Genomic DNA, 20,479 nt, shown 5'->3' on the forward strand with positions numbered 1-20,479 from the left:
CCACTTAGTCACCGAACCATGCTGGCCCATACGGCAAAGGCACGGTTCAATATGCCGAAGGTCTTGGATTCGAGTCTCGGTACCGGTACTTATTTTTTGATAGATGAACTTTTTTGGAAAATGAACCATGAGTAAAGTACTCTCGGTAATTTCGGGATTTATCCTCTCCGTCTGCACACAGTACCATTTTACTACCGAATCGTGCTCTTTGTCCTCCCGTATGCCGATGCCCAGTTCTGGGTGTGGTTAAATGGTTCACTTGGAACGGGGTTTCAAAATAGTGACTTTCTGTCATGTTCTTATTCTGCTAAAACAATCAAACGTTCCGTTAAAGACAAAATAATGAGGACCCGTAAATTAATTTTTTGAGTTTTGTGCCGCTAATCTTTGTTCGAGATAAATGGCATTTTTGAGTCATATTTTCAAAAATATACTGATTAAGCTACCTTCAACCATCTGAGACTCAACCCCGCATCTAAACGGGCTTCGATGTAGAAATTCGCTTAAAATAATTTATTTAACCAATTTTAAATTATTAAATGATTTGAAAAGTTCACTTGAATTTAAAAAAAATCTCGGGTTGTCGATTTTGCTTGTTTTATTCGTAACTTGTCCAACGATATGATAAAAACATTGTTTGTGACATAAATGCTAATAATTTACGATTAAATTTAAAAAAAAAATGTGGAAAAGATACAACAAAAAAGCATCAAAAACTGAAAAGGTATAGCATATAGACAAAAGATACTGATTGCAATTTGTTAAATTGGACTAAAACTACCAATTTATGAAAAAGCTGCCCAAAATGACCTCCTAATTGGAGAAAAATAAAATTAAATAAAAAAATAACAAAACAAAATTTGGCAGCAATAGTAAATAGAATTAATCGTTTGTTTGCATAAAATCTAAGTTTTACTTATGTTTTCCCTTCCGAACACAACATACAGCCAAATTTAAACTTCCATTTTAATACATTTTCCTTGATTTTAAAGGCTTTTTACATTTTATTTAACAAATATCTTTTTTTAAAATTTAATTGTTCCTCAATTTTTTTCTGAGATTATAGTAATCCAAAAAAATACAGGACACTATAACTAAAATTTAAATATAAAAAAAAATAAGAGAAATAATAAATGAAAATTTAATTTGTTACATTATATTGCTGTAATCAGTATTGACCACCAGACCCAACTGACCCCCAAACCCCGAACCGATTGTCTGCGCGGCGGCTCTTCGGCTTTGGCTGCTCGGCAAGCTGTGTAAGATTCTGTTCCCGCGATTGTTTGCTGCGCCTCGCGCTCTCGTCAGTCGGATTTCATCCGCGAAAATGTACACGCTCCGGATAGTGGACGTATTCTCGTAGTCTGCTCGCGCTTGATACACACCAGATCCTTTTGCACAAAAGCAACAATACTAGTACAAGCTTGCGAAAAAAAAGTGGGAAAATAAAAAAAGAAATCTCATCAGAACACCTGACCGAGTGCGTAAATAACGCAAAACAAAAAGGCAGTTAAAGTGTTTGCAAGTTAATTGGACAGGATATAATTTGCAAAAAGCTATTTTGGGAGTGAGAAACATTGCTAAAAGTGAAACATAAAGAAAGTTCAAAAAGTGTATTAAAAAATCAACAAAACGAATCAAAAGTGATTAAGAGAGCATTTATAACTGAGTGAAAGTCAAGTGTAAGGATAAAGTGATTTCAAAGAAAGGAATACAAAAAGTAAATCTTCCGATCGACGACAAAGGGCAATACTAAATGATGAAGTTTGTGGCCACCGAAATGATTAATATCGTCAGTATAATGGAACCGGCTAGTGAGGAGGAGGAGGCGGGAAGGTTAGTAACGGACCAGCTGAGACCGCGAATAACTTGCCATAATATTGATATACGAGTGTTGATGTTGCTGACTTGCAAACTTTTCAGTGCAGCACTTGAAATTTTCTCGTCATTGAGCAATAAAATAAAGTCAAGAAGCAAACACAATTTGGTCCCATAACTCAATGTACCTTTTCGGCAGGTGTGTCTTTCCCCGAGCTTGAAAATTTAGAACCGCGTTGCGAAGCAAAGGTTTGAATGCCACACGAGGTTTGGCAGAAACAAACAGGAAGGACTTTAAGGTGAAGCCGTTGATCATTTTCGAAGAAAATTAATCATTACTATAAAATATTCTGTATTAAATTCAATTTGACGAATTTTAGCACCATAAGGAATCAGCATGTGCCGGTTGTTGCCTTCTTGAAGCCACTGAAAGAATTTTTGATCTAAATCAAACGTGCTTCAAAATTTATATAATTTTGTGGCACAGTCATTGACGTCCTAGTTGGCAATCATTGATTAATGACGATTTCCAGAACTTTACAAGGAATGGGATAATCGTTACCAAAAGGAATCAGCATGTCTAGGGCACTATTCTAAACAACTTGTTGAAGGAATTTTGTCAAAATATTGAAAGTGACGCAAGAATTATATCTTTGAACGAAAAATCATGACAATGATGGAAGTCTTCACGTTAAATTAGTTCAGCTTTATTCAAGGTTGATCAAATGTTAACGTCCGGAATGAGAACAGGTTACCTGGTTTGTTTTTGTGTAATGAGATCTTTGGCGCAGGGGATAGTAATAATATAATTCTATAAGGGGAAATATACCCTTTCTAATCAAACGCCTATCTTCGTCATATGAAGAGTTTGATGCTCGATTAAAGCTCCAAAAATACTATTTAGGCTATAAACTTACCAGCAACAGCACCGCCTCGAGTAAGCACGCAAATTGATGCCATTCACTGGCCAAAAAGATCAAATTTAATGCACTTTTGATCATAATTTCATTTTGCGAGACCATTTCTCATCATTTTGGTGGCACACACATCCAAACGCAAGATCAGAGGTTAACTGCTTAACGAAAATCGCCATCAATATCTTTTCACTTGCACTAACGATTTCAAAGCGCTTAAGATATAAAATTACTTCCAACTACCGGCAACATGTTCTTTGCACATTAGTTGGTCACTCACTGGAAAAATAATCCCGACAAATGTTAATAATTAGCAAGCACCATCAAAAATCAAACGCGCTACAAGTCTTTTGACGTTTGAATTTTGAATACCCATTCCAATCGAAAGCTGAAGAAAACCGAGCGAGAAGCGAAGGCAAATAAAGAACAAAGGGTGGCCACCAACACCACCAACATGCTGGTGCAGCACCTGTTGGAGTGAGCAAGTGCTGCCAGGAAACTTTCTTTATAAATGCTGCTTTTCGTGAGTGCTCGCTTAAAATTTCATCAATTTTGGCAGCACGAAGCAGACCCAAAAGAGCGCTGGAAGAAAAAAAGAACTAAGCTGATAATAGAAAAATGGGCGTGGCCCAATGCACTCGATTAGAATGCATTTTTGAAATATTTTTTTATAAATGCTTGTAAAAGGAATAGCATAACTTTTAATAAACGTGAAAATAAACAGAAATGTTCACAAAAAGTTGCTCTACTCGTTGCTGTACTTGGTTTTAGTTAATTTCAAGGAACAATCCAGATTATCCAACATCATTCAAACATGACCGCTTATTAGGATTAAAATGGGCATATTTCCACTATCTAATGTTCCTAAGAAACCTTTAGAAGAATTGAAAATTTAAAAAAAATGGGAGGGGGAGGGGGGAAAAACAATTAAAAATATAAAATTGAAATTACTTGCCATGGTATTAGCATTTGAATGAAAAAAATAGTTTTAAAATGCATTTTACACCTGCCCAATTGTTTTGCAATCAACAAATCTAAGTATTCTCCCTTTTTTTTTGCAGAACTGTACAACGAAATTTAACCAAAAAAACACTATATTTTTGATCGATCCGTAAATATGAATTTAACGCAAAAAAATACATTTCAAATAGTTTTCAGCTTATTAGACTTCTATTTCTATAATGAATTATTTATTTTAATGGACCATTTTTTTGAAGGGTGGGATGACATAAACTTTGAAAAATATTTGCAACGACTTTATTAATATTTAAAAAAATACAGTGGCATGACTGATATAATGTGATACTTTTTGTTAAAAAAAACAATGGAAATTAGGCTTGACATTTGAAACTGTTATTTTTTGTTGTTTTTTGAATAACCCAAAAGAACGAATCTAATCGCAGAGAAATGCATTTTTTTGTTGATTTATGCTAATTGCGCTTAAAATTCTAGAAAAAAATTGAAGTTTTTTGATCCCGCGCATTGTTCGGGCCAATTTAGGGGCGGCAAAAAAATTGCGACAGCCTTTAAAAATTGATAAATAACATCGGGATATTTTTAACGTTGTCTTTTTGTCAGGCTCATGAACAAAATCAATTTCCTACATCAATCTTAATGAAACTGGTTGCAAAAGATGGGGAATAATTCGAATACGTTCGAATTAGCGAGCTTTCACTGTAGCTGGAAATCGCACATTGCTGAGTTCGTTTTCGCACCTCTCCATAGGTTTTTTTTTTTTACAAAAAGTGTAATCGTAGTCGAACTGCAAAAACCGTAAAGTGTGAAACTGAACTCAGCAAAGTGCGATTTACGGTCACATTTTTCGAATTAGTGTACATTCGCAAAGGCGCGTTGAAAGGTCCAGTTTTTATTTTCAAAAATCATATCTCGGAAACCTGTGAATGAAACTTCACAATTTTTTGATATTTGATGTAATCATCTGAAAAAAAACGAAACTATTGGCACTACGCCCCCCGGGGCATGGCCTTCCTCTAACGTGGGATATCTGCTCCAGCGCCTCTGACGAGACAGGAGAAACCGGGACCGACGTTTTACTTCACCATCCGATAGAAGCTCAGTGGATAAGGCGGGAATCGAACCCGCGTCTCATAGCATCATCGGGATCGGCAGCCGAAGCCGCTACCCCTGCGCCACGAAACCCACCTATCATCTGAAGAATCTGATAAAAATGCTTTCACACATTAACTCTTTAATCCCGAGACTTACAAAACCGCATTTCAAATTTTCATATGACCTTTTCAAATATAATGGCAGATTTTTGAAATTCCGAACTATTTTTCTCTTAAAGCGGTGTATGTACTTCGGAAGGAATCGGTCAAGAAAAATTTCAAATGGGCAGGAGCAGCAGTGAAAGCAAGCCAGAGAGGGTGAAGAAAAGCCCCAAGAAAACGCTCTCTCTCCTTTGTTCTGCTGTTCGTAAAGCTGTTTCTTGACCCCTTTCCTTCCGATCTCCAAACTAGCCTTAAAACAGCTAAAATCGGTTGAAAAAGCGCGGAGTTATGAAATGTGTTTTTGTCGAAAATCGACGAAAATTGCCATTTTTCGGACCACCCTAACACGGCGTAGTTCACCCAAAGGTCCAAACAAAAAAATACGGGTATAAGGAACCCGCAGAAAAATGTTGAGCCGGATCGGACAACATTTTTTGAATCATGCTGTTTTCGTGGGGAATTGCTCTATGGAAATCTTTGTTAAATTTTCCTCAGTGTTGTGTTCGTGTTTGAATTTCATACTATGAAAGCAAAAAGGAAGTACTAGATTGAGGGGTGAAAGTCTCGGCTGACTCAAAATCTGCGCAAGGACTTTCAAGGACATCAGCTGATTTTCAAAGTTTCCCACAACGGATTTCTATGTGTAGTTTGTGTGTGGCCAAAACGGTGTTTTCCGCGCTCCCCTTTTCCACCATGTCCTGTGAGTCGCCCCGTTGCCGACTTTGCCTGAACCGGCACAACGACCCGGACTCTGCGCTGGACGAGAATCTGTGCCGGCAGCTGTCGAGTGTGTGCCAGCTCGAGATCCAGCTCGTTCCCGGCCTTCCGGATACGTTGTGCAATTGTTGCAAGGCGGATCTGGCCGCATGTGTTGAGTTCCGACAGCGATGCCAGAAAGCAGATCGTGCGTTGCGTCAACAATCGCCGCAGCTATTTGCGGGCGCTTCGCACGGAGAACCGAACGCGGTGGTCACGGTTGGGGCTACTCCGTCACTCCCGGAATGTCAACAGTTGCTACCGATCGCGGAGCAACGGTGCGCGGCCGTGGTGCAGAGCGTGAGCTTGGAGAGTCTGGACCTGGCCAACGATACGATCGTCGGGGAGTTCCTCAATCACCCTGGGGCTAGTCTCCCGAGGCAAGCATCGGCGCCGGCGCCGGACGAAAGTCTACGGAGTGAGCTGACGGAAACGGAGGACGCCACGCACCTTAGTCGGCCGCAGGGTCAAAGGGTATTGTTTGGGAGATCGCAAAGTTCGCGGGATTTAAGCGGGGTAATTAAGATCGAAGCTCGGTTCGTGGTGCAACGGAGAGGAGCCGAACCCGTGGAAGCGGTGGCCCGGCAAAGGCGGCGGCTTGTATAGATTTGAATTTGAACTAGTCTAAGAATATGCATTAAGCGAGATACACTAACCAATAGTAATTTTAAGTATGATATTCATGAACAATAGTTTAGTCTTTTAGCTAATCATCGTTCTTTCCTTTCTTCTCTTTCCAGTGAGCCAATGAGTAGTAGTAATCGTGCCAGTAAACGCACGATTTCGTCGTCGTCGTCGTCCTCCTCTTCCTCCTCCTCGTCGGCGGGCTTCGACTCCTACTGTGTTTCGTTGGCTGTAGGACCGCTGTGGTGGTCCTGATGTCCCAACACCCAGAACCGACCACGATAGGGCGTCTCCCTTGAAAGAATACAATCGCAAGACATCTATAGATTCGACCACCACCGCTTCGTCTGAGTATACCGATCTTGATTTCACCGAGTCGACCGTAGATTACATGAACCAGCATGAGGCCGCCGTCATCCAGGAGGTGCTGTCCCAGCCGACGCCCACCCAGGTCACGCTGAAGCTGTTCGTGACCGCGCAGAAGTTCAGCTCCTGGGAGACGGTGAGTTGGAATTTTTACCCAAAGAAACCACAAAATATGATCAAAAAATTCGAATATAAAATTTGGTTTGCGCTTTTTCTAGTTATTTGAATTTTCAAATTGCAACTTTTTACCTTTTTTTTATTTCTCTAAAATAAAAATGTTTGTTTTTAGGGCCCTAAAAGTGCAGAACATCACTTTGCTCTAAAGCTTTATCCTATAACTCTACGTTTAAAAAACTGATTTTTGAGGGTTTGCTCTTATGGTATTAAGAGGCAGTATTTGTAAATATTGCTCGGTTTGTTCTAGAGGTCGTATCGAGGTGTTCCGATTTGGATGAAACTTTCAGCGTTTGTTTGTCTATACATGAGATGAACTCATGCCAAATATGAGCCCTCTACGACAAAGGGAAGTGGGGTAAAACGGGCATTAAAATTTGAGGTCCAAAAAACATAAAAAATCTTAAAATTGCTCGCATTTCAGTAAAACTCCATCATTTCCAACTCTCTTAGATGCATTCAAAAGGTCTTTTGAAACACTTCAAAATGAGCCATAGACATCCAGGATTGGTTTAACTTTTTCTCATAGCTTTTGCAAATTACTGTCAAAAAATGATTTTTTTAAAACTTCAATATCTTTTTGCAACAGCCTCCAACAACCATACTCCTATAGGTCAAAAGTTAGGGAATTACAAGAACTATAAGCCTACGGTAATAACTTTTTGGCCAATCGCAGTTTTTCTCATAGTTGTTCGATTTTTCTATAACAAACTTTTAACAACGTTAGTTTTTGCCCTGTAGGCTTTCATAGCGGCACTTTTTGGTCTCAATTTTGTCATATTCGGAATAATCGGAAAATTTCACGTTAGTTAGAAGTATTGGAGTTGTAAATTTGATTGAAAAAAATGCCATTTAGAATGAATTAAAATATTTTTTAACAATTTGTTGGATTAGGGGTAAAACAGGTTTTCGCCTACTTGATACAGCATTTGACGTATTGACCACAGAGTAAATAAGATCTATTTCTTTTTTCAAAAACGTTTTATTTCATTATTTTTTAAAACAAATTTACAACTTCAATACTTCTAACTAACGTGAAATTTTCCGAGGATTCCAAATATGACAAAATTGAGACCAAAAAGTGCCGCTTTGGAAGCCTACAGGGCAAAAACTAACGTTGTTAAAAGTTTGTTATAGAAATATCGAAAAACTATGAGAAAAACTGCGATTGGCCAAAAAGTTATTATCGTAGGCTTATAGTCCATAAAATTCCCTAACTTTTGACTTATAGGAGTATGGGTGTTGGATGCTGTTGCAAAAAGATATTAAAGTTTTAAAAAAATCCATTTTTAACAGTAATTTGCAAAAGCTATGAGAAAAAGTTAAACCAATCCTGGATGTCTATGGCTCATTTTGAAGTGCTTCGAAAGACCTTTCGAATGTATCTAAGATAGTTGGAAATGATGGAGATTTACTGAAATGCGAGCAATTTTAAGATTTTTTATGTTTTTTGGACCACAAATTTCAATGCCCGTTTTACCCCACTTCCCTTTGTCGTAGAGGGCTCATATTTGGCATGAGTTCATACCATGTAAAGACAAACAAATGCTGAAAGTTTCATTCAAATCGGAGCTCCTCGATACGACCTGTTACACATTGGTGAAAAACTCGCTCTTAATGAAATTAGTCGTAGAAATCGTAGATTGCATGATAAAATTTTAAGGCTTCATCCATAAAGTACGTCACGCAAAAATCAGCCAAAATTAACCCCCCCTCCCCACTTTGTCACGCTTTTCCTATACTTATAACATGCAATGTCACACTTGCTCAGCCCCCCCCCCCTTCCCACCCTAGAGCGTGACATACTTTATGGATGACGCCTAATGTCTTTTACAACTTAAATTTTCTTGGATTCGTATGCCAAACAATTATCTTGAAGAGATTCAAAATCCCAACAATATTCCGGGAATAAATAAAAAAATATTTTTTAAAAAACCCTTATCGTGAACCAACCTTACTTTTTGCCTTCCTCACCTTACTGAGGAAAGGCTATAAAATCACTCGAAAAATGAACTTAATTCGACCTCGTAGACCCACCTTCACGTATACCGTATTAGTCTCATTCGATCTGTCTTGGGGTCCTATAGGTCTCTATTTAAAATCAGCAAGTTTAGTTAAGTACTTCAAAAGTTATGCTAAAAAAACGTTTTTTAGCGTTTGTCCGGAAGATTGTTATAAGGGTGGTTTTTGCAAGAAACCCTGTCATGTTATACATTTTCAGAAAGATATTAAAAAGACCTTTAAAATGAGCCTAGAACATTAAGGATCTGACAACCCTATCAAAAGTTATTGGCACTTAAGTGTTATTTATACACTTTTTGGAGGCCGGATCTCAGATATTTCAATGAAAATGATGTCCGGGTCCATCATGCTACCCATTGTTAGTTAGATAATCGAAAGCCCTTTCAAATGAGCCTAAAACATTAAAGATCTGACAACCCTATCAAAAGTTATTGGCACTTAAGTGTTATTTATACATTTTTTAGAGGTCGGATTTCAGATATTGTGATTAAAATATTGTCTGAATCTTTCATACGAACTATCGTTGGATAGGTTTTTTTTATCAGACCTTGCCGATGAGCCAGAAATATTGAAGGTCTGCGAACCCTATCAAAAGAAATGAGTAATAAAGTTGATTTGTTAAACATGTTAAGGGTAAATGTTGTTATTTTTAATGAATGTATTGACTTTATGAATGTGAGGAAAGCACCAACCACCTAAAGGTGGATTAAGTACAAGGGGCTGGAAACTCTAATATTACTTAAGAATATTGAGTATACTAACGATATTCCAGTATACTTGTTAGTATATTAAGATACTCTCAGTATATTGGTTAGTATACTGGCGATATGTAAAGAAAATAATAAGTATACTAACATATATTTTGATATACTGGTTAACATAATAATTATAGCTCTAAGAGTTTCCAACCCCTTGATTAAGTAACTTTTTTTTTCGTAAAACCAACCTTACTTTCAACTAAGCCAAAATAAGTTTCCTTTTCCAATTTCAAAAACTCTTTTAAAGACACCCAAGCTCTAAAACTTCACCATTTTTCGGAAAATAAACAATTGCCACGTTGGCCGTAGCAAATATTTTGTGAAGTTTTTTTTCGAATTATCCCACTTTGTTCACATCTACAAAGAAGGAGGATGTTCAAGCACAAGCATGACTTTTTTCTTACTGGTAAATGAGCCCGCGCAATACATTGTAGAAAAAAGCAAAAACTGCTCGAATGGAAGTGCTCCATTCCCTGGCTGATTTTGGAATCCTGCAGCTCTTCCTGATCCAGCGAAAAAACATCGCTAATTCTAACGAAGCTGGGGATTTTCACTAAACCAGGTTTTCAAATGAAATCAAACAATAAAGACAGCTTCTGGATGGATACAACCGCATCGACTCGATAAACAACTTCCATTCATAATTCTAGATAAAATTTTCAAAAGGTTCTATCAGCATAGGAAACCCATGACGGATAGGTAAATTTTGTCTAAAATTATAAAAAGTACGATCTCGCCTTCAATTTTCTTAAAGTTTCTTGACGTCAACCCCAGGTCGACTTTTGGCGAACAGTAAATTGGTTTCACTTTGACAGTTCAAAATTTAGGCCGTTTTGCGAACCACTATAGAGTTATCTACGTGCGCATGTATTGCGTGTACGTACACGAAAATAAAGTGAGGTTAAATTTTGTCAGCCAGCAACCAAATGGTGCGCTAGTGTGCGTACGCGAAACGTCATAAAGCTCTATTCAGCACCCAGCTAAATATTATTATTATTGCAGAATACAGCATTTTAGATTGTTTTCACTTAATGAAGCACCTCATTTGAGTGGTAGAAATGACAGTTCTCCCATAAGGAATACATTGTAGAATTCTGATAAGGAATACAAATTTTGAACAAATGTCTGTGCGTGTGTATGTCTGCAAAAAAATGCACACGATTCTCTCCGGACTGGCTGTACCGATTTGGACCGTTTTGGTCTCATTCGATCCGTCTTGGGGTCCTACAAGCCCCTATTTAATATTATGAAGTTTGGAAAAGTACTTCAAAAGTTATGCTAAAAAAACGAATTGAGCTAAACTTCGGAAGATTGTAAAAAGGGTGTTCAAAAGACCTTTCCAACGAGCCCAAAACGCTTAAGATCTGACAACCATATCAAAAATTATAACCACTTAAGTGTCATTCATACACTTTTTCGAGGCCGGATCTCAAATATTTTGATGAAAACGTTGTCCGGATCTACCATGCGACCTATTTTTGGTAGAGACCCTAAATAGGGAGACTGGTCTAAGCTTGCTAAATCGATCTGGCAACGTATGTTTTGAGCTTGGCAACACTGATAAGTTTTGCTGGGCGTAAAAGCAAATGCTCGTTTGGATACGTCAAACTCGTGTCTGTTTGGGTACGTCAAATTCACTTCGACCAGTCTCCCTATTTAGGATCTCTAATTTTTGGATGGTTAATCAAGAGATCTTTCCAAAGAGTTCAAAATATTGAATGTCTGACAACCCTATAGTTATAAGTACTTTAGTGTTTTTGTTACACTTTGTTTTGGCCTGATCTCAGATATTTTGATAAAGTAAATGTTAATCAAACACTTTTTTCAGGTAGAGTATTCACTTTATGAATGTGAGGAAGGCACCAACCACCTAAAGGTGGATTAAGTAACGTTTTGTGTTTATAGAGTTACACTCGATAATGACATTTGAGAAGGGCGTAAGTGTTTTAAATATTTTTGTATTCCGTAATTTAAATTTTTGCTGCATCTCGAAGCCGTTGCATCGTATCAAAAAGTGGTCAAAGACAAACTTGTAGGAAATTTGACGGGCTTTCCGAAAAAATACACTGAAAGAAAAAAACACTCCACTTTAATGAGATTTTTTGATTTTTAAGTTTGAGCCCAGGTTTTTTTTTGTTCAAATTTTTTGTGAAAATACCCTAAGATGTTACAAAAAGAAGGATGGAGCAACTCACCTAAAAAAGTACAAAAATCATTTACTGAAACTATTTTTTTTAAGTGCTCAAAACGTCAAAATTTTCAAAAGCCGGCTGGAATTGCTCTAAAAAAAACTCGTACTATTTATTGTAAAATATTTCAAATACATTGCATGACGATTATTTTTGTATTTTCAATCAAATAGGGTACTTTTGGACTTTTTGAAATTTGGAGTTTTTGGACCACAGATTGGAAAAAGACATAACATTACAAGAAAAATAATATTTCCATAATTTCATTGACATTTTGCAAACTATCGGTAGTAGCTTAACTGTAATTATGTATACAGCATTTTGTAATACCTTTTGCTTCAAAATTTTGAAAATTGGGCATGAAATTTTCAATACAAGGAAACACCGATTTGCAAAAACGTAGAAAATTACCCCGAATTAGTTTTTTTTAAGAGAATTTATTTTTTGTGTACAACTTTCCTAATAAAATTGGTATGTCCAACAACTAATTTCCCATATAGTGAAAACTATTTGTAGAATATTTCACTAATGGGCTAATGGGGAATTAATTTGTTAGGGACACTGATTTATTAGGGTTTTTTTTTATAAGTCGGAAATAGATATAAAGTGAATTATTTAGAAAAGCCTTGGGCATGAGTAAGGATCTTGTCGCCGCTAGCGGGTTGGCTCAATTATAAAATTAAATATTGATAATATTACCCAATTATCCGGCCAACACTTGCGATCGGATCTCTACATTGTGTCTAGGTGTAAATTCCTAGCTAGGAGTGATCAGTGTTAGAGATGGTCCCAGGGCTTAAGTAGGAGTTCATTGAAGCAAATAGTCTCCCCTCCCTTTTAAATTGAAAAAATGAACTCTGAAAACAAGCGCTTACTCACAATAAACAGATGCCTCTTCTAGGCCTGGTAGGGCTGCAGAAAACATAGATATATAAGTATATTATAAGCTGTGTATTGTTTTGATATGTCAAAGTTTCCATAGAGTCTCGGTCAATCAATAATGTAATGACATCGGACAAAATTCGTTAATCTGTTGAACTAACGGTTGACGGATTATGGTTGTATCTACCATTGTTGCGAATCGAGGGTCTACTGGAGCCTTGACGATCAAATGGAGCCTAACATTTCAAAAGGGCGCATGGGTTTTGTGAACAAGAGTGTGTCTCCTTCACTTAAATGACAGTTTACATAAGGTATTATAGAGATACACTCTTGTTTGCAAAGCTTGTGTGCAAACTTATGAACTGTTCATTTATGTTTATTGGTTTTTGGAAGCGGCAAGGCTGGTTTAAAAAGGTCCTTTACCTTATTTGGCGTTGTAATAAAACATTTAAGGATTTGAGATTAAATTTACATTCAGGCAGTTTAGTTTAGGTTGTTGATTAAAGTTAGTTAGGTTTCCGTAGATGAATAATTGGATTTAAATTATTAGTTGATTTGGTCGAAGTGTCTGTTTCTATTTGTAATGTACGACAGGACTACTGACAGACGCGACAGATCGGCAGTTAGTTTTCATCTTTTGCTCTCTAGTATTTTTTTTTTTATTTCCTTTAAATTTGGAATACATCATAGGTTTCTTTAGTATAGATCTCCGACAAGTTACATTTTTTTATTTAATTAACTAATAATTTAATTTATTCCGGGCCTATTTACTTTGAATCACAATTTAAGATTTTCTTTATTCAGTGTTAAACTTAGATTACCGTAACTGCTCATGTCATCCAAGTTCTTACTACTCACACCAACACTAATTTTCTTTCACCTTCCCCCTCCCGATCCCCTATATCTTCCGGTGTTGTTCATTTGTATGCAATGCTAGTTCGGCCACTACCCTTTTTCCACAAGAAACCGAACTTGGACTGACTTGAGGCCGCGCCTCCACCTTGCTCCGTAAAACGAAACGAAAACGAAGATACTGCTGTCCTTTTCTTCTGTTCTTTTCGAACCAGTTCCAGATCAAGATCGAGAAATAAAACCAGAACAACCAAAGAAAGCAGCTTACACCAGAAGGAAGGAAGACGAACACTAAAAGGACGATGAGAAACTACAGCGTCTGCGTGATGTTCCGGATGCGGCTGTAAGCGATTGAAACTTCAACCTGGGGATCGCCAAGGCATGTAGGCCATCAAGCAATTGCAGCTCCCGCAAAAAGTGCCTTTTCCCAGTGATCGGTAAGATGGGTATTACCCAAGGTATTACCCATCATCAGGTATGTGACTTTAGTTGTCTTTATTATTTATAGTCGGCTCACTGGTTGTCAATATCTCTATGTATTCCTCCTTCTGTAGAAGATTTATTTAGTTCTTCAAATTTCATTTTTCGATGCTTTCTTTTTTCCATTTCTCTTTATCCCAACTTTTCTCTATTTTGACGGTCTATCTGATTTTATTTAAACTTTCTTTTTGTTAATATGATCTCAATGACGATCACACCTTGCTTAGATTTTCTAATCGAATCGGCTTTTGGATTCTTATTTTATCTGTCTCGATGGTCCCTTTAGTTATTGACAACCAGAGATTCGACTCTTTATATTTTTCCTAACTTTACAGGTTATATATACAGTAATTTCCATTAAAAAAAGTTTTTCTGGCATTTTCCCTTATAATTAATTTTGCGTATTGCTTTGTTGGAACAGTCAAGTTGTCAATCAGTAAAAGTCCGTTAGCGTATGGAAAATGTACTCCGTTTGCACGTGCTGCTTGATCCTGGTTTTGGGAGTTTTAACAGTTTTACTTTAAACAGTTAGAACCTTCAAAACTAGTTTTGGGGGGCTCTTGCAGACGGGGTTTTTATGACACTGTGGGGAGCGGCGATAGAGAACGAAATATCTAATTAGAATATTTACAACAATACACACTCTCACATACACAATCTCATTATAACCTACCCAATCATGTCCTCTTTCCCCGCTCCCCATGGGGTGTAAGTGGCACTTCACAGGCTAACACATTCATTACCTTTCCTTGACACAACCGGACTTGGACTGACTTGATCCTAGCTGTCCCACCTCGCTCCGCAAAAAAAAAAAATCTTTAATTTTCCAGTAAATTTATTTGATTTCCATTAAATTAGTAATATATCCTAGGTTCTTTTTGTATAAATCTCAATTTAGTTTTTGATTGAATCATAATTTCAGATTTCCTTTATTCAGTGTTAAACTTAGATTACCGTAACTGCTCATGTCATCCAAGTTCTTACTACTCACACCTACACTAATTTTCTTTCACCTTCCCCCTCCCGATCCCCTATATCTTCCGGTGGTGTTCATTTGGTATGCAATACTAGTTCGGCCACTACCCTTTTTTCCACAAGAAACCGGACTTGGACTGACTTGAGGCCGCGTCCCCCACCTTGCTCCGTAAAACGAAAACGAAAACGAAAGTGAATTATTTAGAAAAGAGGCCTTCATTAATATTTTTCTCCTTCCAATTTGTTACAGATCTTCAGCCCGCTCGACAACATGCTGTACGTGAACCTGCCGTCGACGATGTCGCACGAGGCCTCGAAGCACTCGTTCATCTCGCTGCTGGAGTTCGCCGAGGAGAAGCTCGAGTGCGACGGCGTCGTCCTGTGCATCCGCAAGGACCGCCTGGACCGCCCGAACCTGGTGCGCACGTTCTCCTTCGTCGGCTTCCAGCCGGTCAGCCCCAAGTCCCCGCTGACGCCGCCCCACATCGAGGAGCAGCAGAAGGGCGAGTACCTCTTCATGGTCTACAACATCGAGGAATAAAAGAAATCAGAAATCAAAAATCACTCTCAGACGGAGGCGTGTGGGTGCGTTTCGTCGATCAAAATTAAGTCTCCTGCCAGTGGTCTCGCCACTTCCAGAACGTCTCAGTGGCATTTAAACCTGTTTAGTGACATGCGGAGAAGAGAGGGGGAGTGCGCGGCCACTGGCCAGAGTAAGGACACGTCGGGACGCCGAGCTTCGATTGGTGGCAGATCGTCGCATCCCAAATCGGTGCGCCCGATGAATCTGTTTTGATCGCGACGCATTAGCAAATGCCATCCCAAACAACGACTTCAGCGAATATTTTCACCGTGTAATGCAACTACATAAACTAAGATCATCGTGTAAAGTTGAAGAAGTAAGGAAATGAGAAGAGCTAAGAACATCTCTCTTTTCACAAAAGATTACAATACCAATAACAGCATTGAAAACATACATACATACATACAGATACAGATACAGAAAACACTAACAGTACATAAGCTATCTTGTAAGTGACAACAACATATAATGCGTAATCCTAATATTCAACGGTCGAACACTTGCGATTTTCAATTATTTCAAGTGAAATGCTTCTATCATCAAATAAATTAGAAAATCAAACAAAAAAAATTAAAAATGTTTTAAAAATCACAGCAAAAAAATAACAAAATGTAGAAAAATCTTTTTTATAAAAAATGTAACGTTTTTTACAGAAGAGAACAAAAAAAAAGAAGATACAAACATATTAACTAACTATCTATAATAGAAGAAATCGAGTAAGGAGGAATAAAGAACTTTCCCCTGAGCAAAAGCAACAACAACAACAAATTGAATTGAACTAGCAAACAGCTAACAAAAAAACAAAAAAGTACTCTAAAGCTGGTAACTTTGAGCTACTACTTCTAAGAAGAGAAATCTACCAAGTACCGATTCGGAATCATTTTATTTACTGCAAAGCAAAAGAGCAAACTTAAAAGAAAAGCTGCAGCAAACTTCAACCAACCGTACTTATTTACCTGTAATGCGACACCTTCTCAAACTAGCGTTCAGAGAACATATTTTTTCCCGAACAAGCTGAAAAATTTTCATTGAAAAAAATAAACCAGCAATTTAAACATACAGAACACACACCCACATAAAGAAATCATGATGTTATCAAAACATAACTAAAAAAAAAACAAAAATCTGGAACGTGGAAAAGAAAAGATATTTTTGGGGTTTTATGAGAGTATAAACAAAAACAAACTTTCTATTTAAACTGGGCAAGATTTTAGGTTTCCTTACCCCACGCAAAAGCAAAGTAAAGAAAAAAAATATACGGGGAAAGATTTTATTACTATTACAAGTTTATATTTTATCCTTTGTTACTATTATTGTAGAAACTCTTTACATAGTAAGCAAATACGATAAACTTACAGCGACACCCACACAGACTAAAATAATACTTTTTTTTTTTGCGCAAGTAACTCACACCTCTTCGCGCGAGCGTGTGCCTCCCGTGGATTCGGTTGAGGCGCAACGCTTTCGCAATGGAAGAAGACAGGAGACTTAAAACATAAACGGTAGTATAATAACAGAACTAAATGTGCATACTTTTACGTATTTTATTATTATCAATTACGATCAGTGTTTAAAACAAAGATTGCTACCCAGAAAGTGGAACTATGAATAAAGAATAATACAACACACTTTTTTTTGAGTTTCGAACACGGGACAAACAAAAAAACACGAGCTGATCTTTTTTGGTCTTGGTGTAAAAATATCCGAATTCCTTTTTTAGGTTTTCCTAGGGATTGCACGATTTAATATAGGGGACACTCTCGTGTTTTTGATCCTATCTCTATCCAACCAGCAATAAATCTTTTGTCAGGAGAATTGTTAAAATTGCAAATTAATTTTCAATTTGAAAATTTTATATGCCTTTTCGTAAATTTTTTAAATAGTCGTTGCAATCACTTTTACAGAAGATTGTAATTATATCGAACTTTTGGCAACTCAGACTCAAGTTAGCAGTACTCGAAATTAGGGGAAACATACCCATTTTAAGCCTAATAAGCGGTCGTGTTTGAATGATGCTGGATAATCTGGAGTGTTGCTTGAAATTTACTTAAATCAAGTACACCAACTAGTAGAGCAACTTTTTGGGAACATTTCTGTTCATTTTCACTTTTATTAAAAGTTATGCTGTTCCTTTGACAAGCATTTAAAAAAAATATTTCCCAAATGCATTCAAATCAGTTGAGTGCATTGTGCCACGCCCATTTTCCTATTTTCAGCCTATTTCTTTATTCTTCCATCGCTCTTTTGGGTCTGCTTTGTGCTGCCAAAATTGATGAAATTTTAAGCGAACACTCACGAAAAGTAGCATTGATAGAGAAAATTTCCTGGCATCACTGGCTCACTCCAACAGGCGCTGGTGGTGGTGTTGGTGGCTACTCATTGTTCTTTATTTGCCTTCGCTTCTCGCTCGGTTTTCTTCAGCTTTCGATTGGAATGGGTCGTCAAAAATCAAACGGCAAAAGACTTGGCGCGTTTGTTTTTTTATGGCGCTTGCTAATTATTTACATGTTTCGGGATTATATTTCAAGTGAGTGACTAACTAATGTGCGAAAGAACATGTTGCCGGTAGTTGGAAGCAATTTTATAACTTAAGCGCTTTGAAAACGTTAGCGCAAGTGAAAAGATATTGGCGACTTTTGTTAACCCTCTCCCGCCCATGGTTACTCCAGAGCACCAAAACTTTGAACTCAAATATCTCGGAACTGACACAACTTTTCAGGGTGCTTTAAGTTGCAGGTGTTCATGTAGAATGTATACTAACATCTTCCCAAATTTCATCAAAATTGGTTAAGCACCAGCAAAGTTACAGTGTGAAATGTAAGCAAAAAAGGGCCAATTTTAGGGAAATAAATAAGACCTGTTTTCGAAAGTCCGTAAAAATTACCAAACACAAAATTTTATGAAACAAAAAATGTTTTGCTATCATTTGAACCTTGGACAAGAACCCCTGTGAATAACATTGTGAGTTTGGACCGGTTTTAAGTGTTTTTCAACCTTTTTCATTTGGTGCACCAGAGCACCACCTAGGCATATGAGCAACTAAATATTCAGGAGCACTTTTTTCTAAATTACAGAAAAAGCTTATTTTTATCAAAACAAAAGTTTATAAACGTTTAGACTATTCATAAACAAGACAAAACATTGTTATTAGACCAATAGTTTTATTATTTTCCTCATTTTTCATGAAAATGGTTGTTTGTGGGTTTTGAATTAGCCAATCAAAGAAAACCTGAAAATGCAGAGATTTTAGAATTTGTAGTTAATACTTCAGAAATATGGTCTTACAGCAAAGAATAAGTAGTTTTTAACACATTTCGAAGCGTTTTCAAACAAATTAACCAATAGATTTGAAGAAAACGAGATTTAGCGGTTTAAAAAAAAGTTGCTCATCTTCCTGATGGTGCTCTGGTGCACCACTTCAAATTCTACTTTTTTGCCCCAATTCGATGTTTGTGGGTCAAAGTAAAGTATTTCCTGCATTATTGTACCAAAATCAAGCCATTTACTATTTTTACGATAAGCAAACAGCTCTGGGCGTTAGAGGGTTAAGCAGTTAACCTCTCATCTTGCGTGTGGATGTGTGTGCCACCAAATGATGAGAAATGGTCTCGCAAAATAGAAAGTATGATCAAAAGTGCATTAATTTTGATCTTTTTGGCCAGTAAATGGCATAAATTTGGGTGCTTACTTGAGGCGGTGCTGTTGCTGGTAAGTTTATAGCCTAAATAGTATTTTTGGAGCTTTAATCGAGCATCAAACTCTTCATATGACGAAGATAGGTGTTTGATCAGAAAGGATATATTTCCCCTATGTAGATCTCTAATCTAATCTAATCAAAACCTAACCAATAAACCTAAAATTTTGTTTATTCATTGTTTTAGAATGCATTGAAACATAACAAACGTTAAAGCGGCCAGGCCTACTGCGTCAAGTTTACCACGGATGATTCGTCGCAGTGACGAAATCTCGAAAACTATTGGTTCGATTTTCAATATTACAAAATTAAACTTTTGCGAAATTTTCGAAATTTTTCAATGAAATATTTCAAATAATTTATTATGCGGCTTAAATTATGAAATTAGGAAAATTATCTATTTGTAGACTTTTTTCAAAAGTAAAGCTTGATTAAAAATTTTGAAATAATTTTTATTAGAAAGATCACAAAATTTAACAAAAGTTTCATTTTCATTAAAAATTGGACCAATCGTTTCCGAAATATCGTCACTCAAAAATTACAGCCTTATTATGTGATACTTAAAAAATAATTTTCATCGAATCGAATTCTTTGTAAAACTGTATCTCAGAAACAAATTGCTCAATTTTCTAAGTTCCTGCATGTTTCCATGAGAAAAAAATGTAGGAAATTTTCTTATCTCTTCAAAATGTTTTATTCAGGGGTGCAAAAAAAAAACAAACGAAAATTTTAACTAAAAGTAGCTATAACATGAAAACATTACATTTTATTTAAAAAAAACGTTAATTAATCCACCCTTAGGTGGGTGGCGCCTTCCTCACATTTAAAGAGTGCTATTCAAAATGCAAAAAGTGCGTAAATAACATTTAAGTACTTATAACTTTTGATAGAGTTGTCATATCTTCAATGTTTTGGACGCGTTAGAATGGTCTTTTGAATACTTATCCAACGATAGGTCGCATGAGAGGTCCGGACAACGATTTCATCAACATATCTGAGATCCGGCATCGAAAAAGCGTATAACTAACACTTAAGTGCTTATAACTTTTGATAGATTTGTCAGATCTTCAATGTCTTGGACGCGTTGAAAAGGTCTTTTAAATACCTTTCTAAAAATGTATAGCATGACCACACTCTTGCTGAGCAGCAAATCCGTATACT

The 20,479-nt window shown here is 36.9% G+C and overlaps 1 protein-coding gene across 1 annotated transcript; it reads left to right on the forward strand.

The window, feature by feature from the left end:
• The first annotated feature begins 1,302 nt into the window (after window positions 1-1,302).
• On the forward strand, window positions 1,303-17,290 carry LOC6046739 (ornithine decarboxylase antizyme). The gene is given in 4 exon segments (XM_038252002.1): window positions 1,303-1,836; window positions 6,460-6,595; window positions 6,597-6,845; window positions 15,292-17,290. Coding segments are annotated over 4 exon segments (756 nt in total). The 5' UTR covers window positions 1,303-1,756; the 3' UTR covers window positions 15,583-17,290.
• The last annotated feature ends 3,189 nt before the right edge of the window (window positions 17,291-20,479 follow it).

The sequence above is a fragment of the Culex quinquefasciatus genome, chromosome 2 (assembly GCF_015732765.1).
Source record: "Culex quinquefasciatus strain JHB chromosome 2, VPISU_Cqui_1.0_pri_paternal, whole genome shotgun sequence".
Classification (NCBI taxonomy): Eukaryota; Metazoa; Arthropoda; class Insecta; order Diptera; family Culicidae; genus Culex; species Culex quinquefasciatus.